The following is a 26,695-nucleotide window of genomic DNA, read 5'->3' on the forward strand; positions in this document are numbered from 1 at the left end:
AACCCAATCGATATTGGCTGCAAACAATCCTATTGGGTGGGAATAGGGATGGGGACGTTGGGTACTGAAACTCCTCACGTGTCTCAGTCCAACGGGTTCGCTGTAATATGCTTCTAAAACCCTTCGCGGAAATTGAATTCGAGTTAATGGCATTCGAGGTAATGGAATTCGGGGAATTTTCCTAAAGCCCCACACAGACTGGTGCCCATAGCACTAAACCAATATCAATTTGCAGCTTTTATTTTTCCTAAATTTCTTGAAAAGTAGTGCACAATTTCTAGAAAAGTAGGAGCACAGACAAACAGACGTCTCACTCTACTCATTTCCCATCGTTTCCCGTTTTTAACGGATTATTCAAATATTCTGTAGTTCGCAAATCGCTCGCTCATGGCGCTCGCATCGTTTTTGTCTGTGGTGTAACTTCGGTTTCTCTGTGGTTCAATTTTGGTCATCTTTGTACTGTTTTGTTAGTATTCACTCAAGAAAGGTTCATGATTCAAAGAAATAAAAATCAATATGTTTGAAAATCGATTTTTTCAAAAATTGGAATTTGGGATTTAGAAAGTCAAAACTCGAAGGCAAGACAAAGTTTGGCGGGAACAGCTAGTTTGATATTATTGTTGCCTTTTGTTCTGGTTCTGAGGGGAAGTACTCGTGAAATCAGATAGCTTTCACATAATCTGAAACATCATTGCAAACAAAAGGAAATATGTTCCCGCCCAAAACAAAAGGACGTGAGATTCGCGAAGTGACAGATGTTTTTGATTGTGTTTCTGCTGAACGGCAAGGGGCCGTGCACAAATTACGTCACGCTTTTAGGGGGGAGGGGGGGTTTTGCAGAGCGTGACGACCCATACAAAAAATATTGAGGTCCCATACAAAAAGTGTGACAAAGGGGGGGGTGTTAAAAAGGCCGATTTTATAATGGGATGGAATTTTATCGGAATTGGTGACGCTGTTATGGTTAGTAACTGTTGCGCTTATATCAGTAGCCGAAGGCAGATTATCGCCATATTCTGATTTTTCTCGAGAGGCATAATACACACCATTTGATCATAGTAGCCATGGATTTTTATGTCAAAGTAGATTTGAATGCACTTAAGGAGTCATGATGCATCACTGTGCTTTCAAACGAATCATTGACTTTTCGCTTTTCAATGATTGTTTGCCTCGCGTTTTTGAAGTGATAAAAAACTGATAATTCTGCGGTAACCCAGCTGAAAAAGTATCATCGCAATCACTGCGAGTGAGCATATGGGATGATACTTCTTCATACCAATACTCGCTTTCGTGGCTGAGAATTATCACTTTGAAATTTCGAGCCACATATCCAACATGGCTGCCGATGCTGATAATGTCGTAAAAAGCCTTAAATCGTAGTATGGACACTTTTTATGCTTGCCGAGTTGGATACCCAGACAACCAGTATTCATACATGATGTCGTATAAGATGATAAAGTGGAGGCTATATGCGTGCATGCCTCCATTTAGGCGCATGTAAAATGTACACATATCGCCTCCACTTTAACATCCTATGCAACATCTTATAAGGGCCCATATAGCCGAGGCGGTAAACGCACGGGTATTCAGCATGACCATGCTGAGGGTGACGGGTTCGATTCCCGGTCGGTCCAGGATCTTTTCGTAAAGGAAATTTCCTTGACTTCCTTGGGCATAGAGTATCTTCGTGCCTGCCACACGATATACACATGCAAAATGGTCATTGGCAGAGGAAGCTCTCAGTTAAAAACTGTGGAAGTGCTCATTGAACACTAAGCTGAGAAGCAGGCTTTGTTCCAGTGAGGACGTTACGCCAACAAGAGGAGAGGAGGAGAGGAGGCAACATCTTATACGATCACTGGTTGACTGGGTAAATACGACGAGTGCTGAAAAAAAAAAACGAGTTTTGCAACAAATTGCATACTTTTTTTTTAAATATGCCATGGGAATGATATTTTCTAGCTGCACTAGCATATGTTTCAAAGGAACCCACGTGTGAACATCCACTAGTATAAGCCAACTTTTTTGTTCGACCAGATAGGCTATGGTGAGGCAGAACCGCGCAGCTGTCATAAGTTTTCGGGCTATCGTCGCGTAAGTAGAAGAAGCTACTGGCGCTGCTTCCGAGTATTAGAAAAATAATCACATAATGTCAATGTCGCGCTGCATCGCTTTTCTGTTGCATAAAATGTGCTTCATTATACAACACTTTAAAACACATGGAAAAATAGGTCGTTATGCTACACTTTTGTACGGTGTAAACTACCCTATTATAATTGGTAATTCCAAAAATAAAAATAAATGTCAGTTTGATTTTTGGCAGCCACACCGATCTCCAAAGACTTGCGATGATGGATTACGGTAAAATTTCACCGTAATTTCAACAGCTACGATACATCAGTAATGATTATGTAATTATGATATGATCAGTGATTTCTGGCGTTTGGTTTGAATAGGTCGTATCTGCATAGGAATCACAGCAAACATACGACCTATACCAATGGACACGAATGCCAACTTATTTGGTAAAGTGTCTTTAATGAAATATAATAATAATAATAATAATAATACGTCCTATACGACCAAATTTTATAAATCACTGAACGTCAACGTACTGTGAATCTCAGTCCCATCACCGATCTGTGCAGTAAAATTTTGACAGATCTCCTGAAAATAAGCCTGATTTCACCGGGTCTTTGATAAATTCTTAGATTTCATAAATTGTCTCCTGTGATTGCTTCGAGTTCACCGCAACACTGTAGTTTGATTGTTTACAGACCAGTTTCGGTGACGTTTCACCGAATACGGCGATCTATTCTAAGTGTGATGCTTATTGCATTTTTTCGGTGGTATGGTAATCACGTTCAAATGAATGCGTGTTTTTTGTAGATGTATAGTTGTGAAACTGTGAGGAAAACATTTGCACTCTCACCACCGACGAACTCTCACACCGGACGTTAGTTTTATAATTATTTACCCGTTCGAATTGGCGTACATTTTTGGATTTGGAACCAAGTTTAGAACTTACCTGATGTAAATCCCAGATTTGACATATCCGCATTCGACTTCATTTGATTATTTGGATTTCCTGATGTTCCATCATCTAACAAGTCACACATTCTGAAATCTGTAGCATGCTCTACCAGTAGCTCGATAACGTCACCGGTTCTATCCATTATGGCACAAACTTCTTCAAAGCTACGGTCTACCAACGAAGTACCACACCATTCCAATATCTAAAAGTATGAAAACATGTATTTTAGTGTCTAACCGAGTTTCTTATGTATGTAATCACTCTACTAGACTGTACCTTGTCACCTTGCTGCAAACCGCCCTTTTCAGCAGGTCCTCCAGGAACCGTCCACACAATATAGGCAAAAAGTCGGCCATCTGTTCCTGTTTTACCGCCAACCACTCGCATTCCAAAACCACGCGCTACAAAAATGAAAAAGGCAAAAACATATCATAACATAAATTTACATATGTAAAACGACTACTAATAATTATTGTTTCTGTCTGTCAAACAAATAAGAATAGATGCTTGATAGAGATCCAAATTGGGATCGAAACTTTGGAGCCAAGAAAAAAAAATCCTAGGCCAATTTATTAAAGACTGCACGCCAGACCAAAGTTCGTTCAAAGTAATCTCCACAGTCGAAAATCGCAAGTTAAACAATTGCAAATCCATAACTGGTCAGGAAGAACTACCTTCATAACAGATACTTACTTCTATGTGCTTTGTCCGCTGGATCCTTCTGTAAAACAACCCGCCTCTTAGAAGCACAGAGAGGTCCCGAATCAACATCATGAATCACAATTTTGATAGCTTCACCGTCGAGAGACGTCTGCCGCCTAGGAGCTTCCAAATCTTCAAGTGCTGGGATCTGATAAACCGGAAGATTTCCGGCATTTTGAGCATTCCGCAATGCTGAAATGTCCGGTCTGGAAAAGTTTGGAGCTTAGAATGTACATTCATCAATTATGCAGGTATTATCTTACAGTTGCGATCCTCGTCGTTTATTTCTGCGCTCCTCGTCTACAGTTAAAGCGGATTGAATAATATGATCAGGACTGGGCATGTCTTCATGCTCTAAACTATTATCATTAACGGGCATCTTGAACGATGGTCTTCTGGATCCAGGAGCGTCAGGTTCCTTCAGGGATGCAGCTTGCAAAGCGCTCGCTAAAACTCCAGGGGCATAAACGTCGTAGGCTGATTTTCTGATATGTGAATAAAATAGTGTTATTCAAATCAAACAAGTTAATAACGCCGATTGGTAGAACCTTCGAGGCATGGGAGCTGGTAATCCTAGACTAGGTTCCATAACTTTCGATTCAGTGTTAGATTTTATGTCGTCATCGTAGCTACGTTGCCTAGTCATCCGCATTGACGGCCGCCTCGAAGCTATTCGAGAAGTAGCCGTCTCCAACTCCATTCGGCGTGGAGGACTAGATGATCTGCTTGGTGCTGCACTGTGACCCTTCCTCCATTCTGTGTCAGATGCTTTCGCACCTTTTAGTTTTTCTAGTTCTTTGAGGGACGCAGGCGATACATCCGAATGACGCCTCAACTCTGGGCTTCTAGGTGGGACCAGGGCTGAACCATTGTCCACACCTAAGCATTGCGTAGAGCCGAGCTTGACATCTGAATGACGCCGTTGTAGAGTTTCCAATACAGGAATCTCTAACACAGAATCCGTTGATTCTTGTGGAATGAACACTCTAGAAGCCATTTTTCTACGACAAACGCTGCAACGCCATGTTTCCTAAAAGAAAAAAAAATTTGTTCATAACCTTCATTTGTATTCTATGGAAACCTACCATAAATTCACATTCATCCAGTTTGCTATAGCTAGCGCAATCCTCGCACACCTTCTGGTCGCATTCTACGCATGTTTTGCTGAACTCATTAGGCTTGAATGCCTTCAAACAAATACGACATGAACCAGATCGTCCTATCGGTTTAGGCGTTTCCGCTGCTCTGCTGGACTGTTGTGTGCTTGTCGTAGGTTCCGATTGGACGCTGTTTTCTGTATCAGGAATTAAGGATGGTCTTGGAGACATTTTGTTCACTGTATTAGAAGAAGAAATTATGTCGATTGTTTGCATTAAAACACATTAAAGCATATTTGGTACACATCACCTCTATCTTGAGCTGTGAGAAGTGATGATGATAGTGTTTGTTTTAGCTTCCCGAATGTTCCAGTGCTTTCCATGTTGCTTTGTGGAACCTCCTCGGGTGCAACCATCTGTGAAGGGTGATATTAAAGGAAGAATTGGCTTTAGAAATAGAATACATAGGGTACGAGTGCCATAAGTAATCCCACGCTCCCAAAATTATCCTATTCGAAAATAAGCGATTATGAATAGCGAATTCTTTGGTTTTAGTAGGATGAAAATGGAATCCACATACTGAATAAGGGAATCAATAGTCTATACATTCATTTTCGAAACATCACATTTATGATATCAATAGTCTTGTTCAATGAAGTAGGTTGAAGTTGCTGCATCCTGATGTTTCCCGTTTGTTGACGAATAGGTAAGAGCAGGATGCGGCAACTTCAACAATGTTCAACCTACTTCATTGAACAGGACTAATATGCCACAATACTCGTTTTGCGTATGAGTTGATCGTACATCCACCTGTGGTGATCACTGCCCGTTCTTCAGACTTGGGGTTGTTTACCACCCCCACCTCTGTTTTGTGGTTCGCGAGAGCCAACTGTTTCGATCCCATCCAGTCCTCCACTATGCCAATTGCGTGCGTTGCTGTTAGTTCCACTGATATCGACTCGTCGTATACTACGATTACCCTGGGCAAAGCAGACCAGTTTTACGTCAGGTGAAAGTTTGAGCCTCAATACGCCATTAACGCCGCGTTCCATAATACTGGGCCCAGGATTGAGCCCTGAGGTACCCCACGTAGCTCCTCTTGCCTTTCTCGGTGTCATAGATTAGCACCCTATTCTTCAAGTAGCTCTCCAGTATCCGACATACGCTAACCGGGACTCCTAAGAGGTGTATGGCGCACTCGCTGTTGATCACATTCTTTACGTGCAGCGTGACGCGCAATAACGGATTCCCGATCGCTTCTCTTGGAGCGCTATCTCGACCATTTTGGTTACAGCCCCAATAGCGCCCATCGTCGATCGACCCTTCCGGAAGCCGAACTGGTTATCCGAGAGGCCAGAGTTATCAGGTTTCTCAGTATAGGTCATCAGCCTCGACAGAGTGATCCGTTCCAACAGTTTCCTGGCGGTGCACAGTAGTGCGTGGCTGAACAAATGCCAGCCAAAACCTTTTACTCATATGAAAACCACGAAATCTATCGCAAGTTTTCGCAAAGTAAATCATACAGCATTCGAAAGCACCGGTCTTAGGCTTATAAAATCACACAACTGCATCCTACTATACTGACTAAAAACGGGTAATTTTCAAGAATAAAGGTGAATATATAACGAAGCCACACCTCGAATTTTCATAAGCACATATCTGAAGGATAGCTCTTTTTTAGGCAGCTTTTTCCCAACTTAACCCATATCCGCCCAGCGTCCACTTATAGGACAGATGCCCGAACGCCCAGCGTCCTATAAATAGAACAGTCCGTTTCACGTGAATAACCCCAGAATACTGCAAAATTTCAGAATGATTTCTTCAGAGAAGATGTTCTCCACATTCATACCTTGCTCATAGTGGCCAATATAGTTTGTTACTGGTTCACTAGGTGGCGTACACACTAAGATGAGCTCGGCAAACGCCGGCACCGCCGTGGCTCAGCAAATATTTGAACTGAATCTCGGTTAAAAATTACGTTTGTTAGCTGAATTTCGGCAAAACATTTCCTGAGTCTCAGCAAACATACAACACGATTGCTGAGATCCCGTTGAAAAACAAGTTTGCTGAGTGCTCGGCGGTGCCAATCTCGGTAAAAAGCGAGAAAAATTGCCGAGATTCAGCGAAATAAATTAAGTGTGTAAACGATGCTGCAAAGATTACATATTGTCACGATATATGTGTTTCATTTCCAATGCGAAAACAAAATATTTCCCTGGAATCTTGACAATGGTTAATAGACGTCTCACTCTACTCATTTCCCATCGTTTCCCTTTTTAACGGATTATTCAAATATTCTGTAGTTCGCAAATCGCTCGCTCATGGCGCTCGCATGGTTTTTGCTCCTGTTTGAAGTTTGCTCATTACCGCCATGTACTCAGTAAATTTGCGAACCACAGCGCAATTAGCATTGGGCGATTATGTTTTCGTGACGATGATTTTTATCGCATGTTGTTCCAAATGATACGTCTGTTTGTCTGTGGATCGGGCTTCACGAGTAGAATTCAAAAATGAATATCCAACACCATTTTGAAATCTAAGTTCAAGGTTTGTGTAGTGGGTAGGGTAGACAATAGGGAAGAGTGTAGGGTAAACTGTACGATTAAGCACAATATAGAGAGTATGGTGAAGGGTTAGAATGCACAATGGTCCACGAACCAGATTTACGAGGAAAGATGCATGCAGCGCCTTCAAATGATTTTTTAGACAAATATGGTCTTCTACACAGTTGTTGCTAATAATAAGGCCCTCTTTCCAATCTACATGAAAATTAGGGTGGTCCATATTTTCACAGGGTGGTCCATATTAATTTTGAGCAAGTTTGCCGAAGACAGTTTTTTTGTAGCTTCAAAATTGACCGATCTAGAGATATATTTCTGAATAAGCTTAGGGTGATTCAAGAAAAACAGGTTTTCTGGCTTTAACCTTATCAGTTTCAATTTCTCATCAAAGTCACCCAAGAAACATTTGTAGAGCATTTGAAAACGCGTTATTTTGTGCGCTGAGACGATCGTTATCTCTTTTGGTTTAAAAGTTATGAGTGTTTTTCTTTAAAAATCGTAGTTTATTCAAAAGGCGATATTACGGGTTGGGGCAAAGATAAAAAATATCTTTTCCCAGCTTTCAAAAGAAGAAGTATTGTTATAAAACATATCAAAAAATTAGAGCGGTGTTATTTTTGTAACTCAAGTAAAAAATACTTCAGTGCCTATTTTTTCTAGAAAATCATCAATATCTTTTGAACGGAATGACGTAGCAACATGCATCTTTCCTCGTAAATCTGGTTTATGGACCACTGTGGAATGGAGGGTACGGTAAAGGATAAGGCAGTGGTTATGGTCGAGGATAGGCTAGAGGGTATCCACTGCGCAGCGCACTACGTCCGACGTTAGGTTTAACGTTTGTTTTTGGAGAAAACTTTATTGTCGCGTGTGAGGAAACTTCGGGTTTCAACCGTGACGACAATATTTGTACAATTCATTATTTACAAATCGTGCTTAACTATCTACCAGCAATGTATTTTTAATGTAACATATTAAAAGGCACACACTTATTTCAGAGTCACTTGTTCGGCTGTTCTATTTTCGGTAAAAGTTTGGATTACCGAAGTTCAGCACAGTTTTACCGAAGTTCGGCTAATCTTTACCGAACGTTCGGTAAACATTACCGATGTTTCAGTAGAGTTTACCGAACGTTCGGTATTTTTTTGACGAACTTAGGTAATATGTTGCTGAACATTCGGTAATCTGAACTTTTACCGAAAATAGAACAGCTGAATAAGGTACTTTATTTTAAGTGTGCAATGGCCTTAAGTTACGCAATAAATAGTAGTAAATAAACAAAAAAATAAAAATAATGAATGTAATCATCGAAAGCACGAGTTTAATGGAAAAAAAAAATTCAAAACCCATTGGCACATTGGCACTTTTTTACTTCCAAGCTCCGGAGCTGTTCCATGTCTCCATTGACTGTGGCCGTAAAACTGAGCTTCTTCATGCTCAGCTTAATGGAACTTTCGTTTATGAAAAGTATCTAGTTTCGTGTTAGTAAATAAAGAAATCAGAATCATCACATTTTTTATCATCAAATTATTGACGGCATAAACGGCATAAGGAAGCACCACAGACAACCAGACGTAGCACTTCGAACATTTTTTGATTGAAATCATAGTCGTAGAATCATGATCACCCAATGCTAAAAGAACTGAAATTGGCCAACTATCAACTAGGTGGCGGTAGTGGGCAAACGTCAAGCACGAAAAAAAACGAGTGCCACGAGTGGGCTGTTGGCCAATTATCAAATTAATTTTGAATTAAACCGTTAGGAAATGTTGTTACGTAAATTATATGGATCCTTACAAAGGCTTTATTTTATTTTTCGCTTGGTGCCCAGCCGCAAAAAAAATAAGACACGACGTCACAAATTGACACTACTTAAAACATAAATTTGATACAATATAATACTAAACAATATTCCCTATTATCCAAAAGGGATAACAATTTCCGTTCACAGGATGACGAGGTTTCATATTTGTTCTATCAGTTAGCCTGGAATTGTGTTTTATTTGGCAGTTCGCCTTTCAGTTCGCAGCATATGTCTAGCCTGTCTAACAGTTATTTATCGCCAGAAATTTCTTAAAAGTATGCAACCACTTCGGTTGTTACACTGAAAGACGGCTTGCGGTTGAAATTACTATTCTGAGGGTCTATTTAATTACACAACGCCAGTAAATAAGTGCAGCCTGAGTTTCGTTTCAATTCAACAGGTAAATGTTTTCAATTTTAAATACCATGGACCCGATTTTCAATTAAGTTTTGAAGATTTTAAAGTTTCTGTTGGCAACCGAATTCCAACCAATGGCAACCCTGCCGTGTTAAGCTTTGCTATATTTTCCGTTCGTTGATTTTTAACTGTTTTTAAGCATTTGTATCTCGTTATAACTTTTAATTACCGGACCATATATTGAATAATAGTCCGTTGTTTGTGGATAAGCTGCAATCAGTACCGTACATGCCGAATGTCGCTTAATAAATCGAAATACAATTCGACTGAATTTGCTGCTATTGTGCGCTGCTGCTGTGCGTCCCTACGTGTGCTGTGTTTACATTTCGTTGCGACGATGAATGCAGAAAAGAATTGCGCCAAGTGCTGCCAAGCGATAACCGGCACCGACTTCGTTACATGCCGTGGATATTGCAAGTGCTCGTTCCATATGATGTGTGCTGGAGTCACCAGAGCCCTGATGAATTATTTCCCTGCCCACCGCAAAAATTTGTATTGGATGTGTGATAAATGCGGGGAGCGCTTCGAAAATTCTCAACTGCACTCTATCTCGAAAACTGCCGACGAAAAATCCCCATTGGTGTCGCTCACGGAGGCTATCACGAATTTGCAAACTGAAATTAAACAGTTGGCCTCGAAATCTATTCGCTCCGTCCAATCTCCGGCAGTCAAACGTTGGCCCTCAATCGATCTACCCGTTCGTGCTGCGAAGCGGCCCCGTGGACCGGACTCTTCACAGATACCTGAATGTCGGTCTGGCTCAAAGCAGGTATGGGAATAAACGTTGTATCCGTTCCTACCTGTGAGCAAATTTTGGCTCTATTTATCCCGTATTCGCCCCAGCGTGACAAACGAAGAAATTTCTGCTATGGTACGTGCAAACCTAGAGTTAAACGAGGACCCCGATGTTGTGAAACTGGTGGCTAAGGGAGCTGACGTCAGCAACATGAGCTCCATTTCCTTCAAGGCTGGGCTTGACCCAGCCTTGAAATCAAACGCACTGGACCCATCAACCTGGCCGAAAGGAATCCTGTTCCGAGAGTTTGAGGAGTTTAATGCTCAAAAATTTCGGAAACCTTCGGTCGTAGCTCTGACGCCAACATCTGCAACGTCGGAAGCTGCCATGGAACAGTAAACATTTCTACGCGCTCTTCTTTGGACGGTGGGAGCCCACGGGCTCCCATCACAGGCGAGTATTGTCATAGTATTCCTTTCGATCTCACACTCAATAGCCCTGTGTTGCAGCATGCTTCCCCCGATGTCTCTCCAGACGATGACGTCTGGATTTATTACCAGAACGTGAGAGGATTGAGAACCAAGCTGGATGATCTCTATTTGACGAGCTTCGACTGCGATTTCGACGTTATCATGATGACGGAGACAGGACTGGACGACAGCATACATTCTACGCAAGCTTTTGGACAATCTTTCAACGTTTACCGTTGTTACCGTGGTCCTTCAAACAGCGACAAACATTGCTTTGGTGGTGTTCTCATTGCTGTATCCGAACGCCACAGCAGCTCTGGCTTTGTTTCGAACAACGGGCGACGATTGGAGCAGGTGTGTGTTTCCGCGAACGTTCGTGGTACCCGATTCCTGATGTGCAACGTCTACATACCACCGGATAAAAGCCGTGTTGCCGATTTGCTTGAGGAGCACATCGCAACAGTTCGTGAAATTTGTGACTACGCTTCCCCTGGCGACATCGTCATCGTGTGCGGAGATTATAATCAACCACATATTGCATGGGCGAAAGATGATAGTGGAACCATACGATTTGTCAGTTCATCCCAATTGACTCCAGCGGGCACATCGTTAGTCGACGGCATGGACTTCTTGAACTTGATTCAAACAAATACACAGCTGAACCATTTAGGCCGCACGCTAGATCTGGTTTTCGCGTCTGATGTGAGTCGTGTTTCCGTTGATGCTTCTGAGGAGTCTTTGCTTCCTATTGACACTCACCATCCCCCGCTCAACATCCGTATCAATATTGCAACCGAAAGCACGCGCTTTTTACCGTTGACAAGTAATGGAGCGCTCAACTATCCGAAAATCGATTTCGACTGCCTCTCTGCTTTCTTGTCAGATCTGGATTGGAACTGCATCTATGATTGTACGGACATCAATGACATGGTTTTCAACTTCTGTAATACAATATGCCAATGGTTGAACGAAAATGTTCCTCTGAAAAAGAAGCCCTTATCGCCACCTTGGAGTACACCCCTTCTTCGAAAGCTGAAGCGTGAACGCAACTAATGGCAGCGCCATTTGCGGTCCCATAAAACAACATGTGCCAAAAGCAATTTCAAGCGGGTGAGCATCGATTATAAGAAGATGAATGCGGAGCTCTATAAGTCTCACGTTCTAAGGGTGCAGTTTGGTTTACGCCGAGACCCAAAATCTTTCTGGAGATTTGTGAATAGCAAAAGGAAAAGTTCGTCTGTTCCTTCCAACGTTAATTATGATGGGCAAGAGTCTGTGAATGAGTCGGAAGCTTGTGATTTCTTTGCAAAGCACTTTGCTTCAGTCTTTCAATTGCCGTCATCTGGCGACCAGGCGGAACGTGCCGCTTCTCGTGTTACTCCGGATGCGGTAGATCTGGACACGTTTGAAATTTCATCCGATATGATTGTCGAGGCCTCAAAAAAGCTGAAAAACTCATTCGCTCCTGGACCAGACGGCATTCCCGCCGTGGTGTTTCGTCGCTGCATTAGTGCCGTTGCGGAACCGCTATCGTTCATCTTTAGACAGTCATTCGAACAAGGAGAGTTCCCTACGATTTGGAAAACGTAGTACATGTTCCCTGTGCACAAAAGTGGGGACAAAAAGGATGTGAAAAACTATCGCGGGATTACCAGTCTCTCTACCGCTTCGAAACTATTCGAGATCATTGTAAGTGATCGCTTAATGCGCGCCTCGAAAGCCTACATCTCGAGCGATCAACACGGCTTTATTCCCGGTAGGTCTGTAGCCACCAATCTCCTGGATTTGACAACTACCTGTCTGACAGCTATGGAAGAAAGGATGCAAGTAGACGTATTTTACACGGACTTGAAGGCAGCGTTCGACAAAATTGACCACAAGGTGTTGATATGCAAGTTGTCTAGACTGGGAATCTCGAATAGGCTCTTAGCGTGGTTTTCATCGTACCTGACGGACAGAAAGCTGTGTGTCAAACACGGAGCGTACGTTTCTGCGCCGTTTGTTGCCTCGTCTGGTGTTGAGGCAGCAATTTGGGACCCTTGTTATTTGTCATCTTCTTTAATGATGCAGCATCGACACTTGGTTTCAAGTGCAAGCTCGTTTACGCCGACGATCTCAAGATCTACATGGTGGTGCGATCCATGGAAGACTGCCTTCGTCTGCAAACCTTGCTTAACATGTTTGCACAATGGTGCGAGGAGAACAAGCTTGTTATCAGCGTACCTAAATGCCAAGTGATGACTTTCTACCGCTCTAAGGATCCGATAATGTTCGACTACCACATCAATGGCTCCATTCTAAAGAGGGTGGACGAAGTGACGGATCTTGGAATCATACTAGATCGCCAGCTCAGCTTTCAATCTCATTATGCGAGTATTATCTCGAAAGCAAATCGACAACTTGGTTTTGTTTTCAAGATTGCTAAAGACTTCACAGATCCACATTGCCTGAAATCGCTCTACTGCTCCCTCGTACGCCCGATCCTGGAGAATGCCTCGGTTGTTTGGGCCCCACATGATGTCACATGGAATCTGAGGATTGAACGAGTGCAAAAAAGGTTTGTTCGACTCGCGCTTAGGAGTCTCCCGTGGCGTGATCCCTTGAATCTTCCGGCGTACCCCGACAGATGTCGTTTGCTCGGTCTGGAAACTCTTGGCAGAAGACGCAAAATTCAACAGGCTGCATTCGTTGTAAAACTCTTAAATAGTGATATCGACTGCCCAAGACTCCTGTCACTGCTCGACTTCCATGTACCTGGCAGGATGCTAAGACAGCGAAGTCTAATGCAAACCGGATTTCATCGTCCTCTGTATGGATACAACCAACTAATTAGTGCTATGGTCCGAATGTTCAACACCGTAGAATCAGTTTTTGACTTTGGGTTAACGTCTAAGCAGTTTGTGACTAGGTTGCGAAGACTGGATTTTATTTAATTAGTAATAGATTTACTACATTCATTAAGACTATGTCAGATGAATTAATAATAAAATAAATAAATAAATAAATAAATAAAGAACCTTGAGATCACCACACTGAAATAATTCTAAGAGCCTATTTCATCAGACGCTACACATACATTTTACCCCTAGTCTGACACGTTCACTTCAAATGAATCGTTATACGTATCATATTATAAACAGTTTCGATTGAAAAACCTTCTAATGAAACTAAATGACACTTGCGCATATCGGAGTTATATGCACATAACACGATCGATACATCAGCTGTGCATATAACTTTGACCGAGTGAAAAAGCAACATTGGCAGATAAAGTGGAACACGTTTTGCAGAATTCCGCAATTCCAGTAACTGAGCTTCGTGGTCGTGCGGCTAGCGGCGTCGGTCATTTAGGCGTTGTGAGTTCGATTCCCGCTCCAGCCGAAGAAACTTTTTTTCAAAATGTGAAGGATATTATTGGAGTTGCATATACATTTGCGCACCCAGCCCGCATGATAGAAGCAAAATGCATGACATATAACAGTATCATAGCGACCTGAGAGTCATACCACATGCGTCGCATATAACTCTCACTTCCCATTTTCAACCTTAGATTAGATTCATATGATATTCCAATAGTGCAGTAATATATGATTGACATATAACAGTGATCGGAAGAGTTGGCTCAGTGCAGGCTCTTACGCTACCACTCAGCTATCGAACCGGTTGACATGGGAGAAAACAAAACGCATACAAGAAGCGTGTGCTGGTCGATGATCACGTTTTGCCATGGTAAATTTGAAAACATTTTTTATGTTGGTCATTACCGCAAGCCGTCTTTCAGTGTAGAGCTGTATTCCTCCTAAACGATAGAAAGCCCTATAAATGCAAATTAAAATTAGGAAAATATGCACAAGTTATAATCGAAAGAAAAATAAAACTGGTAACAATATCATAGTATTAAGTCTGTTTGTCTGTGGAAGTACAATAGTTGTCTATCAGTACATTTCTCAGTGCCCATACTGTCAAACAAGAAATAGCAAAAGTCTCTCTGTTTTTTATTCATCTCAAACAAGAGTACTGACCTCGAAAACACTTCAAGAGACCAAAAGCTCCCTTAATGAAGCTCGCAATGCTTAAGATAAGACCCAGTGACCTAATTTTATTTTTATAACCGATCATGTGTATTTTTTTAATATCTGGAATGCATTCTATAATGTATTACTACATACATGTCGAGTCGAGCCTATATGTTGGTGAAAGTATATGTTGAATGTCAAATTCATAAACCTATTTGAAAATATTTGTTTGATGTCCTGTTTTATAGCTCAACACAAATATCTCTCATTTTCTCTTTTATGGTTTTAACTATAACCTTCTTATCATTACCCATGACGGTCACTCAATATTGCGCCAATATTAAGTGGGACATATTATCATTTATTGTGTTTTTATTAAACATCATACATACTTATTTCAATGTTTGACTGACAACATATGGTTCATATAAGACAAAATACACAAATAGGAAAATGCTTACCTTTTTCATAAACGACATAACGTTCGTGGGCAACATTTTGGAAACGTTGTTCGTTCAATTTAGCCAAGCAGCAACGCAACTAATCCTTACTAATTACGTCTGCACGTCGATGACAATCGTGTTCTATTCACTTGGTTTGTCAAGGTAGTTTCTCGCTTTAAACTGCAACAAAAACACGATCTTTCTCAGCAGCTTTTCTCCGAAAGAGATAATTATCTCATCTTTTTCCGTACTCCCGCACACAACGATTCACACAGAATATTGCACTTGTTTTGATGTAGTGAAAAATATCGATTAATCGCAAAAATGTTAAGTTTTGTAAAATAAATTCATTTTTTTGCAATTAAAATCCTGCCAATAATGCAACATATGTTAATATGAGTTCAAACGTGTTACTTTTGGCATATTTTCAGTTTTTGCGACAATCGATATTGATTTTCTTATACGAGATGTTATCGGCTACCTGTTGTGTATCGACGCACAAATCCTATTAGTGTAAATTTTGGCCGTTGATTTTGCTACTAAATTATGCACTAAACAACATATTTTCACATTTTTTGATAAATTTCATTATTAGCTAAACAATCACTCTTGGTATCAAAGGTAAGTTTTCACAAAAACTGCAAATAATTGATTTTTTCATTGCAGAAATATGTTCTGATTAGGAACGCAACAAGCAATATGCCAACGATTTTTTTTATGTAACGAACGTGGATGAATTTCTTTGTACCGATCACTAGTATTATCGAAAATTCCTACTGAAATTCAACTAAAATTTTTCATTGAAAAAATATGGACTCCACACTTCGGGTACGATTTTTCTCCTCCAGCTTTTTATCTGCATACCTGTAGAGCTCATCTCAGACTGGGATATGAATTCCAGACTATTTATTCCGTCAACCCTGGGCCCAGTCTCTTCGTGATGCAAGGAGAGAGGTCCCTTGCTATAATCATGCGCATTCGATATCCTGGCGCCATCAAAACAGAATCAACAAGCGGTGATGTTGCAACATCCTAGGAGCATAAGCATTGTCCAGCATGCAATCTATATGCAAACAATCTGCGATATCTGGAGATATCTACACTGAAATAAAATTTGTTGTGGAAACTACCGATTCCATAATAAAATTAACACTTCAAATACCGTGATAAAAAAAACTCACGCGGAATACCGTGATCAGAAAAAAGTTGGAACTTTTACTTTGAGCAGCTCGTTCTCAGCCGTCTGTGGTCCGATTCAAAAAAAATGTTTAGGTATGTTCTACCCAACTCTTCTATTTTTGTGTTCTGTAAACAATATGTTTCTAGGGATGCTCATTTTTCCCCCAGACCGTGTAAGGAACATTTTTAAAAAAAACCTCGCTATTTTTGATTAGCGTTCCAAATTTTAAGAGTCATCACGTAAAATAACTAGAAATCGGTATATTTGGCAAAAAGGCATGATATAGAGGTAGTAAACTATTTGCGTAGCTATCTTGAACATCCCTAGCTACAAATGAACACGGCTCCCGACCGGCAAGTATTCTAGTGCTCTTGATAAGCATCCTAGAAGTTTCGAGTCTTCAGCAAAGTGTTTTATATTGATTGGTTCTACACTTTCACGTATTCTATATTGATCAAGATCTGCTGTAACTGATCTAGATAAGTTTAATTATTTATATGGCTCTCTAGAATACTCGATATGCATTCTGGAAGGTTGCAGTCTTCGGCAAAGTTCTTTGGATTGGTTAGTACTTCACCTTGACGTCTTCAGTTTTGATCTAGATCTGCTGTAATTGATCTAGATAAGTTGTATTTTTCTATATAATTTTCTAGAATCCTCGATAGGCATCCTATAGAATTGCGTCTTCGGCAAAGTTCTCTGGATTGGTTGTTACTTCACTTTTTCATCTGTGGTTTTGACCTTTTTTGCTATAATTTATCTAGATAAGTTTTAGTTTTCTACATGACTTTTTGGAGTTCTAGCTATGCATCCTAGAGGGTTGCAGTCTTCGGCAAAGTTCTCTGCGTTGGTTAGTACTTCACTTTTACCTCATTGGTTTTGATCTAGATCTGCTGTAATTTATCTAGATAAGTATTATTTTTCTAAATTAGTATCTACAATTCTCTACATGATTGAAAGTAATTTACCACAGAGTGATTTTTTTCCGCGGTCAAGCAACGACTATCGCCGTTTGAAGCATTTTTGAGTAATTCCAGGAAAAAGCAAGGTTGCGTCAAAAAAACCTACATTTGGGTTGATTTGTAGTTCCATGTACGAAGCGACTCGCGACGGTACTACGCGTACGTTTATAAATGATCTAAAATGATTTCAGTAGAAAACACAATCACAAAAATAAATTTAAAGTAAAAGTTTTTATTTAAAATTTATTTTTGCAGAATCTCCTTAGTCAAGAGAAGATCCCTGCCTTTCAGTTCAGAGAGGGTTTGGGCAGCGTCCTGCCAACTCGGTCGAGGCAGGATTCTTGGGAGAACAAGTAAGAGGTTGTTGAAAGATTATGTAATGTTATTTATTTTGTGTAATTAAAATCTAATCTTTCCTAAGCATGTTACGTAATATTTGAACAGCTTCATCAACACTGATATTCTAAAGGGCTAGAATGATGCATTGAGCTTGTAGTGATCCCTTGAAGATGGGATGTAAATCATTATCTCGTGATCGCGTGTTTTTGTACTTTATGGAAAGGGTACATTACATAAACGAACCATTTTAAAAACACATCCGATATGTTACAATATTTAATGATTTGCTATTCATGTCCGTGGAACCATTCTGAATAGCCATTGAGTGAACACACTGGATTGTTTTATATTTTCATCTTGCGAATCGACCAGCCATATAGAAACTGAATCCAGTGTATCACCACAGCCTCTCAAACTATTGTACTGAATAACAACTACTAATCATATCCTTTCCTTTCCTTCTTTTCTTTTCCCTTCCTTTTACATGAGCAAAATAAATACTCCGAGTATTTCTATCACCACGTCCGAAGGCAAAACACCATGCATCATAATCAGCGGAATCGAATGAAGAGGAATCGTGAGTAAAAATCATAAAAAAACACCTAAGGTAAGAACATAACTATTCTGTTTCCAACGTGTGATTAACCATCAAATAGATTCACTGGTCACGTGTAAGACGGATTTTTGATGCCGGAACGTCGCGACTTGACTAAATTCGACAGAAATGGCTCACTACTTGACTAGATTGACATCGTGACAGGTTCTATACGTTGATGTTTTCAATGTAGTTGGCATTATAAAAATAAGACAAGTGTAGGAACACGGATTCCCCAAAGATCCGAAAAGACCGTTGAAACTCGAACACGTGGTAGGCGAAAACACGCGGTGTGTATGAAACGACACTTAGGGTATGGGCAATAAACGCGGATGATGTGTTCTGTACGAGCGATATATTTCAACTGAGATAATTATTCTACATAGAGATATTCTATCCTATCGACAAAATAATAGGTACAGGCCGAGTGCCTTCTGTATTGTTCACTAGCCGAAGGCTAGTAAGAGAGAGTTCCGATCTACTTAGAGCTAGGGTATAATGTAGTGGTGTACAGGGTGTGTTACAATTGGTGTTTATATGACATAATATAGGAACTACGATCACGCCCCAACATATGCCGGCCCCCGTTGAAAGGGTCGACTTTCAACCGAAAAACCATGAACTCCACCGATGTCTTCTGCTGCTGCTGGGGTTCGCCAATCATCTTCGTATGGTTCGGTCTCCTCGTCTTGGCATCGCGGATGCGGGCGCCGGCCGGCCGAACATCGGTAATCGTCAGGGTTGGGCGTACTCAGGGTTGGAGTAGCCATCGGGATCCCGGACATGTCGGAGGACAAAACATTCTTTAAACTTTTTGAAAATTCAATAAACAACTAACTTACATGGTCGGAGGCCCGAAGGCCTCCACGTTGCGCAATGCCGGAGCAATGCGATGGACGAAACTCAGTCCTCTGAGTTTGGGTTGATTGAGCCGGCATCGTTCAATGCAGGCTGGCGTACAGGTAGAACGCATATCTTCGAGATTGATCGGGTATACTCGCCATCGGCAGTCCGCACTACGACTACACGGATGTTGTTGTCCGTGCCGCGGCAGACTCGGATGATACGGCCGTACCTCCATTTCAAGGGTGGGAGGTTGTCTTCCTTGACCAACACCAAAGTGCCGATCTCAATGTTGTTGCGCTGTTGAGTCCACTTAGTACGTGGATGGAGGCCTGACAGATAGTCGATGGTCCAACGCTTCCAAACGCGTCGGAGTAGTTCCTGATTTGTCTGCCACCGATCGAGGCGGTTCCTCGGTACTTCGGACAGGTTGGGCTCAGGAAACGCGGTGAGAGGCCGATGAACGAGAAAATGTCCCGGAGTCAAGACCTCCAGGTCGTTAGGGTCGGCCGAGAGCGCAGTCAATGGCCTAGAATTCAGGCAAGCCTCGATGCGAGCTAGCAGGGTCACAAACTCGTCCTGAGAAAGCACCGAATTTCCAATAGTGGCCCGAAGATGCTTCTTAAACGATTTCACCGCCGCCTCCCACAATCCCCCAAAATTGGGACTGCGGGGCGGGATGAACCTGAATTCGGTGCCATCATCTGCGCACGTGCTGATTACTTCTGCCTGATGTTGCTGATCATAGAACTGCTTGCGTAGTTGTGCCAGTTCCTTTGCTGCTCCCTTGAAATTTGTGGCGTTGTCGCACTGGATAAGCCCAGGTCGCCCTCTGCGAGCGACGAAACGTTGCAACGCCGCCAGGAATGCAGCTGTACTAAGGTCGTACACAAGTTCTACGTGGGCAGCCTTTGTGACAAGGCAAACGAAAATAGCCACGTAGCATTTGACAGGAGGGGCTCTAGGCAGCTTCCGAAACTGGAAGGGCCCACACAGATCTACACCAGTGTTCAAAAACGGTAGAGTTGGTGTCACTCTCTCAGGGGGCAAGTCCCCCATTAGCTGTTCGAGATTGGTGGGTTTGCAGCGGAAGCAATTCACGCAGGAATGTACAACCTTCCGAGCCAAGTTTCGGATTCGAAGAGGCCAATATTTCTCCCGCACGCAGGCTACCAAAAGTTGTGGGCCGGCGTGAAGGTTTTTCAGGTGGTAGTGAACCAGAATGCGTTCTGTAAGTGTATGGCGAGCTGGAAGGATCATAGGATGTTTCCTGTCCTCGGAAATAGCTGCGTGACGTAAACGACCGCCAACACGAAGAATCCCATCAACTAGAATGGGAGCGAGGCTTTTCAAGGCGGAATTGGAGCTAACTTGTCCTTTCGAGGTAATTGCGAGAATGTCTGCTCCAAAAGCTTCTTGTTGAGCAAGCTTTACGAGCGTCTTGGTAGCATTATTCAGCTCCAAGGTGCTGAGAGGCCCGCCCTTTCGAGCAGTTCGATTTCGCGGCGAAGAATTGTGCCGGAAGCGGTGTAGAAAGGCAACTACCCGAACTAGACTGGAGAACGATGAGCGACACTCGAAGATTTCGCTGGATTGTGTGGCTTGCACTGGCAATGAGACCGAGCGTTCCTCGAGCTCGGTAGAAGGTAGATCCTCGGGGATAGGACGGTTGATGGGAGGCCAGAAACGAGATGGTTGACTTAGCCACTGGCATCCGTTCCACCAGGCTGGCGTATCTTTCAGTTGCGCGGGGCTCATACCACGCGAGATAATGTCCGCGGGGTTTTCAGCACCGGGTACATGAGCCCATGTTCCGCCGACCGTCAGGCGTTGGATTTCTGAAACGCGATTCGCTACAAAGGTTTTCCAACGAGCTGGTGGCGAGCGAATCTGACAGAGAGCAATCATGGAATCCGTCCAGAAGAACGACTTCGTTTTCAATTCGACACTTTCGGTGACCTTGTGGTACAGGTGAGCCAGGAGTAACGCTGACGAAAGTTCCAATCTGGGTAGGGTGAGCGTGGTCTGCTTTTTCGATTTTCCTGTAGGCGCCACCTTCGATTTGGCGGCGAGTAGTCTGGCAGAAATGGTGCCATCACTTGACACCGTTCGAATGTAGAGACAAGCCCCGTATGCCTTCTCTGAAGCATCGCAGAACCCATGCAACTCTACCACAACAGGATTATGAGCAAATGCTGCCCATCGAGGAATGGAAATCGATGTGATGTCCTCTAAGCTGTCACGAAACTCGGACCAATATTGCTGTTGCTCTAGAGTCAGAGGCTCGTCCCAGGACACGGTAGTCTGCCACAGATATTGAATGAATATCTTGGCAAGTACAACGACGGGACCTAGCAGTCCGAGAGGCAGGAATAGTTTGGCAGTGTCGGATGCAACGACGCGACGAGTAATGACAGCTTCTTTGGACCATTCTGGAACAGCGTAGCTGTACGTGTCGGTGGAAGGATTCCACAGAATTCCGAGGGTCTTAATCGGAGACGAGAGCGAATCTAAAGCAAACACCGACCGTTCGTCACGATTTTTGGCCGGAATATTCGAGAGGACAGCTGGGGAGTTGGACGCCCACTTTCGTAGACTAAAACCAGCTGACTGTAGCAATTCCTGGAGTTGACTGCTAAGTTCTGTTCCGTCTTCTTCGTTGTCGACCCCGGTAAGCATATCGTCCACGTAAAAATCCTTGCCCAAAACTAGCGATGCGTGTGGATAATTGTCAGCACCTTGTATGGACAGCTCTTTCAGGCATCTGGTGGCCAAAAAGGGAGCAGATGCGGTACCGTAAGTCACCGTCACTAGCTCAAAAGTGCGCAACGGTTCAGATGACGAACTACGCCACAGTATGCGCTGTAGTGGATAGTCCGACGGATGGATGCGTATCTGACGATACATCTTTTCGATGTCTGCAATAATGGCGATCCTGTGCATGCGAAACCGAAGATGTATGGCGAAGAGGTCGTCCTGAACTACAGCACCCACCATCAGCGCCTGATTCAAGGAGACCCCGCTGTCGGTCCGACATGAGGCGTCGAAAACGACCCGCAGTTTTGTGGTTGTACTGTCTGCTTTCTCGACTCCATGGTGAGGTAAGTAGTACGACAGTGCTGCAGGCGAAGAAGTTCCAGAGCAGTCTAGTTCCCTCATGTGACCCAGCTGGTGGTATTCTTCTATGAAGGCAGTGTAGGCTTCCTTTAGTTTGGGGTTGTCGTCGTGGCGACGTTCGAGAGCGAGAAATCTTTTGGTGGCAATCTCTTTTGAGCTGCCGAGTTGGGCTAAAACGGACGGCTGCTTTGGAAGCGTCACCACAAACCGACCCGAGTCATCTCGAAAAGTGTGAGCAGCGAAATGGTCTTCACAAGCAGCTTCCTCTATAGACTGCGTACTGGGAGACCAGCAGGACTCGATTTCCCAAAAACGTGAGATTAACTCATCGAGTGGTTGTTTGCTGCATACATGGGCAACCGTTGGAGTTCGATCAGGTAGACTGGAACCGATCTTACCCGAGGCAACCCAACCAAAAACAGTGTTCTGTAGAATCGGCTTCTCAGGACCCAACTTGGTGAATCCTTCGAGTAGCAAATCGTAATACAATTCCATACCGAGTAGTAGATCAATGGGACCCGGTTCATGGAACTTAGGATCTGCGAGGATTATGTTCGATGGTAGTGTCCAGGCTGAAGCATCAAGCGACCTACTGGGAAGGTCTCTGGTAATCTTCTTCAGGATGTGACAACGTTGTTCAACGGAAAAGTCCGTGCAGTGAGATCCAATCTGGATGAGAACGGCATGAGATGACACGATTGCGGAGTTGCCTACGCCTCCAATTTCCTGGTGACACTGATAGCGATGTAGCTTCGACCTTTGAACGAGACTCTCGGTGATGAGGTTCAACTGCGACGCTGGATCCAACAAGGCTCTGGCCCACTGGATGTGGCCATTCGTTGAAAACACCTTGACGATTGCTGTTTGCAGCAGCACGGTGGCAGGAGCGCTTCTTGGGGCATCGACGACGGTGGTGGATACGAGACTGGTACCAGATGACGATGGTTTTGGATTTTCTAACGAAGACGACAACGTTGGCTGCGATTGCGAGGCAGACTGATTCGGCGAGGCGGGTGGATTTTCCGGTGGAACCAGACTTGAGCGAGACACGGGAGGAGTAGTTGGCTTGCTTGGAGTTGTGGAGCGATCATTGGGCGATTGGTGGAGCATAGTATGGTGCTTCTGGTTGCAGACTCTGCAACTGCTAGACGAACAACTGCGAAGCATGTGCGAAGGAGAGAAGCAATTGATGCAGAGGTTTTTCTTCTTCACAAGGTCAAATCGTTGAGAAACGGCCAAACCCTGGAAAAACTCGCATTTGAATGGGGAGTGCGAAGATTTCGAGCAAAATGGACAAGAGCTGGTCGCTGGACTGGTAACGGCGTGAACGGTGTTGATCTTTGACTTCGATGGACGCTGTTGGTCTGGTTTGTTGGACTCCGATGAATGTGACTTGGACGGTGGTAATGACTGCAAAACTGACAAATGACCTTGAAGAAAGGCAATGATGTCTTTGTACTCTGGAACGTCCGTTGACCGGTAGTGTGACTCCCATTGCTTCAGCGTAGACGGATCCAGACGGCTGCAGAGCATGTGAGCCAGGAGGACACTCCAACCGCCCGTTGGAACTCCCATCTTGTCGATCATGCTCAAATTCCGCTCAAAATCGTCGACCAACCGCATCAGAGACTCGTAGCTTTCCCTTTTCATGGGGTCAATAGCGAAAAGGGCATCGAGATAAGTTTTGAGAATCAGTTTCTTATTCTCAAACCTCTTCTCCAACAGCTGCCAAGCGACCGGGTAGTTGGCAGCCGAAAGTTCGATCGATTCAACGACCTTTTTTGCATCTTTAGTTAGAGAGGCTACGAGATACGAGAACTTGTCAAACGGGGTGAGCTGTTGGTTAGAATCGATGAGGGATTTGAATGAATCGCGAAAAGTGATCCACTCCGAAATAGTGCCATCAAACGTAGGAAGTTTAACTTCGGGTAACTTGACGCGCGATTGTCCAGCAACTTGAGGAGGCGGGTTAGAAGGGGTAGCAAGCGCGAGTTTCCGAATCTCGTTAGCAATGAAACTGGAAACCAAAACGTAATCGAGCTCGAACCGCTGATGGATAACACGGTGTTTCTCGTCGGCGACGCTCTTCGCGTCATCATCACCCCCTTTTGCATCCTCATCCTGATCTTCTTCTAACAGTTCGATAGCTAGACGATTTGCTTCGAACTTCTGGAAAAGTCCATCAACTCGCTGTTTCCATCCCTCTAGTTGTCCGCTGTGCTGCTCACTGTCATAATCAGTCATAAATTGCTTCGCATTGGCCAACGTGTTCGTATAGAAACGCTCCATACGATGAAGCTCGCGCAATCCCGGTGCCATTGTCCACAGCGACCAGCAATGCTCGAAAGTGATCAATTGTAATTGCTTGACCGGCCAAATCGTCAAACCAGAGCACACTATGCAACAATCCACCAACTAGACTGGGATGAAAACATCGACTTGCGGATAGAACGCAGCGAATCAATCAGTCAATGCCCAATAAAACAACGTCCGATATCAACTTTATTTGATCTTAGCCTCCAACTTGCATGCAATGTTGTACTCACGTTTGCGGTCCAATTAGAAATACCTTCGACGAAGTCAAGTCTGGTTAGACCCGGCGGTGAATAGGATGGAGCAGCTTTTGTCCCCACAGCAAAATGGCGACCCAAGCAGCCTCACTTTTGCGGCACGCGCCGCGCCGGTTGATGGTCGAAGAAATTCCCGAACTAATCCGGTTGCACTAATAACACACAGCAGCAAGCACTTAATTGAAGCAAATTAGCAGCGACACTCTCTTCGGCACCCTCGTTCGGTGGTTCACTGTGCAGAACACAACCCGCCAACAACGTGGCACACTCGCGGCGAAAAGATCGAGATTCAACGGCAAGAAAAGGTCACTTTGGGAACAGCGAAACGCGAAACACACTAGGACTGCGCGCGATTGTCCGAAATAAATCGCGGCGCATCCGGCTCGAAGGACCAGAAATATGTAGGAACACGGATTCCCCAAAGATCCGAAAAGACCGTTGAAACTCGAACACGTGGTAGGCGAAAACACGCGGTGTGTATGAAACGACACTTAGGGTATGGGCAATAAACGCGGATGATGTGTTCTGTACGAGCGATATATTTCAACTGAGATAATTATTCTACATAGAGATATTCTATCCTATCGACAAAATAATAGGTACAGGCCGAGTGCCTTCTGTATTGTTCACTAGCCGAAGGCTAGTAAGAGAGAGTTCCGATCTACTTAGAGCTAGGGTATAATGTAGTGGTGTACAGGGTGTGTTACAATTGGTGTTTATATGACATAATATAGGAACTACGATCACGCCCCAACAACAAGTTTGCTTACAGTTGAAGCTTTTATGTTAACATTCAAATTAACTACTATTAGAAGATTATGAAGAAAATCATTATTTTAAAATGAGTTAATTTCTCATTTTTATAGATTCCGTTAGGGATGAGTACACCATAGTTGATGAATGATCTGTATTAGTTTTAATTTCTAATACAATAACAAACTAACCGACCTTGCCTTACGACCTTACTTAGACGATATTAATGACAATAAAAGCAAAAGAGCAGGAGTTATGTTGCTTTAAACAATGGTGTGATCTGAATTAAAACTTAATCTTGTTCTTTTGTCAGGATCTAGAAACATGGAAAACTTTAGTAATTTGAATGTAATATAAACTATGTTATGATACGGTGGACATAAGGATAATTCAGACTTCATAGGGATACAAGAGATGAACACAGAGGAGCAAAAGACGACTAGCGACGACATAAGATACTGTATATTAACATAAGGTGTTCGACTGATAAGTTTTCTGTCCACAACATCGAATGGAAGCTCAAAAAGAGAGTTATTTGAAGATGATTCCAGTGCTGTAGATGACCAACATCGGTTCATCATAACAAAATTGGTATTTAACTTGAAATAACTTTCAGAATGCACAATGTAACTTGGGATATTTTTTGATTATTGTTTGGAGATGATGTCAGAAAATCTAGTTGCCCATACCGGCTAAAAACGCTAGTTCTGATAATTGTCACTGAGTAAAGCCTGCGCACTTTAGAATCGGTACACTTTCAACCGGCTGCCGCTCAAAAACGGAGTCACTTGGAAAAAAGTGTTGTTAGAAGCAATTGAAGCTTATCTATTGTAGATTGTAGGAAAAGTATAAAAATTGCTGTTTTTATATTTTTAGATGAACTATTGATCTGAATTCGTAAATAGTGCCAGTTTTTTCTGCACACATTGAGCAAAAACCAATCATTGTCAGATTCAAGGTTTGTGTAGGAATATATAATTATCAAACCCATCAATTACACAGTATATAATAGTTCCTGGTATTATGATTGTTGATTAAGGGAGGTAAAATATTCCA

The 26,695-nt window shown here is 42.9% G+C and overlaps 2 protein-coding genes across 7 annotated transcripts in view; both read right to left on the reverse strand.

The window, feature by feature from the left end:
* The window catches only part of LOC109432845 (regulating synaptic membrane exocytosis protein 2-like), a 48,243-nt gene extending 32,064 nt beyond the window's left edge, over positions 1-16,179 (reverse strand). For 2 of the 6 annotated variants that reach the window (XR_003894980.2, XM_029863357.2), the window contains exons 1-9: positions 15,762-16,179; positions 15,299-15,460; positions 5,144-5,249; positions 4,822-5,072; positions 4,285-4,766; positions 4,000-4,221; positions 3,728-3,942; positions 3,311-3,435; positions 3,029-3,236 (exon numbers count right to left, since the gene is read on the reverse strand). Coding sequence is in view for 5 of the 6 variants with exons in the window: in XM_029863357.2 (XP_029719217.2) it covers positions 3,029-3,236; positions 3,311-3,435; positions 3,728-3,942; positions 4,000-4,221; positions 4,285-4,766; positions 4,822-5,072; positions 5,144-5,249; positions 15,299-15,334 (1,645 nt within the window). In the remaining variant the exon portion in view is untranslated. Of the gene's footprint in view, positions 1-3,028; positions 3,237-3,310; positions 3,436-3,727; positions 3,943-3,999; positions 4,222-4,284; positions 4,767-4,821; positions 5,073-5,143; positions 5,250-15,298; positions 15,565-15,761 lie in introns of all 6 variants that reach the window. The other 4 variants (XM_062858645.1, XM_029863358.2, XM_062858646.1 and 1 more) reach the window with 4 other exon arrangements.
* Positions 16,180-19,259: 3,080 nt separating this feature from the next.
* On the reverse strand, positions 19,260-24,635 carry LOC134290550 (uncharacterized). Its single transcript, XM_062857711.1, has one exon. It carries the CDS (start codon positions 24,633-24,635, stop codon positions 19,260-19,262), a length of 5,376 nt encoding a protein of 1,791 aa, XP_062713695.1.
* Between the last annotated feature and the right edge of the window lie 2,060 nt (positions 24,636-26,695).

This window comes from Aedes albopictus, chromosome 3 (genome assembly GCF_035046485.1).
Source record: "Aedes albopictus strain Foshan chromosome 3, AalbF5, whole genome shotgun sequence".
Taxonomy (NCBI): domain Eukaryota; kingdom Metazoa; phylum Arthropoda; class Insecta; order Diptera; family Culicidae; genus Aedes; species Aedes albopictus.

Excerpts from the sequence above, each read along its gene's own strand:
- LOC134290550 (XM_062857711.1), bottom strand. The coding sequence starts at position 24,635 with ATGGCACCGGGATTGCGCGAGCTTCATCGTATGGAGCGTTTCTATACG.